The following is a 4,186-nucleotide window of genomic DNA, read 5'->3' on the forward strand; positions in this document are numbered from 1 at the left end:
GAGGCCCCCGGCGGCCCTCAGCTGCACCCTGCCGTCTGCCGGGATGCTGGGGCCAGAGGCCTGGCCTGTGGGTCCTGCTTCCGAAGAGTTCCCCGCCTCTCCCTCTTCCTGCAGACCCGCTCACACTCATGCACACGCACGCGGAGACCTGAAGCACATGGGTTTGTACCAGCCCCCTGTGCCACTGGGCCACCATCTCCCCTCACCCCCAGATCAGCTGGTGTGGCGGGCTGCCCGGAGCAGCGGGGCAGCCCCCACCTACTTCCGGCCCAATGGGCGCTTCCTGGACGGTGGGCTGCTGGCCAACAACCCCACACTGGATGCCATGACCGAGATCCACGAGTACAACCAGGACCTGATCCGCAAGGTGAGAGCACCTCACGTCAGACGGGCTATGACCGTCCACTGTAGCCACCCTGTTTCAGCAGATCTTACTAAGGATTGACTCCTAGGAGAGCATGTGGGTTTTTTTGTTTGTTTGTTTATGATTTTATTTATTTATCCATGAGAGGAACACACAGAGAGGCAGAGACACAGGCAGAGGGAGAAGCAGGCTCCATGCAGGGAGCCCGATGAGGGACTCGATCCCAGGACCCCGGGATCACAACCTGAGCCGAAGGCAGATGCTCCACCACTGGGCCACCCAGGGGCCCCGAGCACGTGGCTTTCACTCTTGTGCTCATTCATTGGTGCATTGCTTTATCTCACCCTTGACCCTGCTTGATGGGTGGCATCTGCCCGGAGCCGTGTGCTCATCTGGGGGATTCTGAGGCCCAGTCTGGTGTGAGTGGTGATGGGTGCCTAGTGGGGAGAGTGGTGGGCACACCAGTCCATGCCAGCCTCAGTGCTGGCCACTCTGCCCAGCCCGGGGACACATGCTTGCCTTTGGGGAGCTCACATCTAGGGGAGACTATTTGTAAACAAGGATCTGCCCCTCCAGGGGTTTCGGTGCTGTGATAGGGGGCTGTGCAGGAGCCCGAGAGCAGGACTGCCTCTGCTGAGAGACCTGGCGGCTTGGAGGGGCCCATGGAGGAGGCCGCTGGGGAGGAGCCTGTGCTCAGTCAGGGATCCGGAGGAGCAGAAGTGGCCCTGGGCCCCAGGAGCGTAGCGCAGAGCGGGGGCAAGGTCTCTGTGTGTTAGCAGCGGTGCTGGGCCGGGGGCTCAGGCCTCGGGTCAGACAGCTGCAGGGTGGGGGTCCTCCCTCTGCCTCAGTTTCCCTCCAGCAACTGCACGGGGGAGTGCTGGTGCCTGCGTGGGGACTGCCATGAGGCATCTGTGTGCTCTTCTGTGAAGTGGAGGGCAGTGCCTGACCCCTTGCATGCCAGATCCTTGCTGGCTGTGGTTCTCACTGTGGTCCTCAGGAAGCCCTGGAGGCAGCCCCTGGGTGACACAGCAGGGGCGGCAGTCACGGAGGCAGGCGCCCTCTAGGGGCTAGACAGGGCAGGGCAGGCTCGCTGGAGGAGGAGGGACTCAAAAGATTGAGCTGGGGAAGGGTCTTCATCATCTAAGTGGCCTCCTATTGTGGATGAGCCCCCTCGGGAGGACCTTGCCAAGGTCGCCCAGCATATTGGCAGCAGAGCTTGTTGTGGAGCAAAGGAGAGGACAGCACAGACTCTGCTCCTGCCACCTGGGGAAGGGTTTGCCACCGGGAAGATCCCCTCCAACAACCCCTGTCCTGTCCCCAACAGGGTCAGGGTAACAAAGTGAAGAAGCTCTCCATCGTGGTCTCTTTGGGGACAGGGAGGTCCCCACAGGTTCCCGTGACCTGTGTGGATGTATTCCGTCCCAGCAACCCCTGGGAACTGGCCAAGACGGTTTTTGGGGCCAAGGAGCTGGGCAAGATGGTGGTGGACTGTGTGAGTATGGGGCCCTCCTCAGTTCCCTCTCTCCTGGCCTCAGCCCCTGGGACCCTGGTGTCGGGGAGGCTCTGTTGAACCTCTTTAGCCAGCTCAGGGTAGGGGGTCCCTGATTCTGTCTCAGTGTTGGCAGGGATTCTTAGTGACCTCCTACCCCCTGGGCTTTCAGGCATCTTTTAACTGTGGATCCCTTTCTTCAAACACAGCTGTGTGTGGAACCCCAGAATATCACATGGGACAAAAGCTTGTAGGGGGCGGGATGTAGAGGCCTATCCACCCAGCACCCCCACCCTCAGCCAGGTGCTGCAGAGCTACCTGTGAAGACCAGGTCCCTCTGTTCCATAGCTGGGACCATCCCTGCAGCCCAGGCAGGGGGACTCAGCTGGGAGGGGGGTGGCTAAGCCAGAGTAGAACCTGGCGATCCCCGGGCAAGGACTGTGTGCACAGTGTGTGCTGGATGCTCACAGAGACTGCTTCTTGCCAGTGCACAGATCCCGATGGGCGGGCCGTGGACCGGGCCCGGGCCTGGTGTGAGATGGTGGGCATCCAGTACTTCAGGTGAGGTCTCAGCCAGCATCGGGCCCTGGCCCCGGGCCCCCGCCCCATGCCTAGGCATGCCAGACCTGGTGACCTTGCCCACCCAGCCCTTGGTGTGAACTTCTCCTTTCCCCAAGCAGCTGCTCTGTGCCCCGAGCCCACCACAGTCCCGCTCTTGTTGCCCACCCAAGCCAAGCCTCCTGGGGTGACCCCTCCTCCTTAACCCAGACAGATTGAACCCACAGCTGGGGACAGACATCATGCTGGACGAGGTGAGCGACACAGTGCTGGTCAATGCCCTGTGGGAGACTGAGGTCTATATCTACGAGCACCGGGAACAGTTCCAGAAGCTCATCCAGCTGCTGCTCTCACCGTGAGGCCACTAGGCTCCCAGCAACCCCCACCTCATCCCACCCCCCCAGCCCTTGATGGAGAGGATGGGCAATGTCCCACCAGCGCACCAGCGGACAGAGCTGGGCCTAGGTGGCTCTGCCTCTGCCAACCAGATGGGGCCTCAGAGGGTGCTGGGCTTCCTGCCTGAGGCTGGTCCTGAAGGCCTACCCCCACTGTCCCTACCTTCTGGCACCCTTTGTCATTCTGGGCTTAGAGATCCTAGAGCCCCACTCGGACCCTCTCCCTGACTGCCAAGGACAACTGACCCTTGGGCCCCTAGCCCTGTTGGTTTAAACACTAAGGGGGTCTTCCCGGCCCCCTGGATGGGTACCACGGCCCCTTCCACCCTCTGCCCTCTCTCCTGGGGCGACGGCAGTTGGAGAAACAGGCTGTTGCCCACCCATCAGCAGCCTAGGCTCCTGGAGTGGAGGCGCTATCTGACTCTGCCCCTCAACACACACCCAGCCACCTGCACCCCTTGGAGCTGCCCCACCCTGCGAGTCTCCTCAGCTCTCAAAGGTCACTCCTGTGACTTCAGTTCTTTCCAACAGGAAGTGGTGGGTGAGGGGGGCTGGGCTCCAGGGGCCACCCAAACTGAAATAAATGGTTTGATTCCAGTTCACCTGTGTTGTGTGTGTTATGCTATGAGCCTGTCCCCCCACCTTCAGCTCCCTTCGGACTGTCATCGTCCTGTGCCCCCTTGACAAATGCTGTTTCCCAGCCTCCCCTGGGGCACGACCGGGGGCACCACTTTACTTCTCTAGGCCTCCCCAAATGAGGCCTGTGAGGGTATTCAGGGGTGCAGCTAAGCCACCTGCCCATGGTGAGGGGTTAGGGCGAGCCCTGTGTGCTAGAGCAGGGGACGGGACCCAGAGAGGGCAGGGGGCTTGGGCATGGTCACACAGCCGATGAGCAGGGCCAAGGTTTGTCCTAGGTCTGTGCGGCTCTAGGGTTCATGCTGCCACCTTTCCAGCGTGAGAAGAGATGGACCGGCAGGGACGGATGTGGTAGCCTGAGCCCTGAGGTGCGGTGTGTCAGGCTGGGGGTGGAGAAGAGGCCAGACAGCAGTGACGCCCTGCGGTACGTTGGCCTCCCGGGCTGGGTGTGTGGGAGAGGGCTCCGGCGGAGGACACCCAGCAGCTCAGGCCCTATAACTCGGTCGATGCCCGATGTAGGCAGACGGGAGACAGGAGCCCTCACCCCGCCTTGAGCCAGGGGTCCCTGCGGGCCTGGGGAATGCTCGCTCCGGAGGAGGAGGTGACCCAAGACAGTGGCCCTTCCACGCGTGCCCACCGGCCCATGGCTCAGAGGGGTAAATAATTGAAGGGCAGGTCACACGAACCTGCCCGCGTCACAGGATGCCTTCCTCCGGCTCTGGTTACGCCCCAGATCACATTCTG

The 4,186-nt window shown here is 61.8% G+C and overlaps 1 protein-coding gene across 6 annotated transcripts in view; it reads left to right on the top strand.

Moving 5' to 3' along the window:
• Positions 1-3,406, top strand: part of PLA2G6 (phospholipase A2 group VI) — a 60,192-nt gene extending 56,786 nt beyond the window's left edge. For 2 of the 6 annotated variants that reach the window (XM_038550610.1, XM_038550615.1), the window contains 4 exons: positions 213-367; positions 1,689-1,856; positions 2,341-2,414; positions 2,626-3,406. In XM_038550610.1, the coding sequence (XP_038406538.1) occupies positions 213-367; positions 1,689-1,856; positions 2,341-2,414; positions 2,626-2,770 (542 nt within the window). In that variant the 3' untranslated portion in view covers positions 2,771-3,406. Of the gene's footprint in view, positions 1-212; positions 368-1,688; positions 1,857-2,340; positions 2,415-2,621 lie in introns of all 6 variants that reach the window. The other 4 variants (XM_038550612.1, XM_038550613.1, XM_038550611.1 and 1 more) reach the window with 3 other exon arrangements.
• The last annotated feature ends 780 nt before the right edge of the window (positions 3,407-4,186 follow it).

The sequence above is a fragment of the Canis lupus genome, chromosome 10 (assembly GCF_011100685.1).
Source record: "Canis lupus familiaris isolate Mischka breed German Shepherd chromosome 10, alternate assembly UU_Cfam_GSD_1.0, whole genome shotgun sequence".
In the NCBI taxonomy this organism is placed as follows: Eukaryota; Metazoa; Chordata; class Mammalia; order Carnivora; family Canidae; genus Canis; species Canis lupus.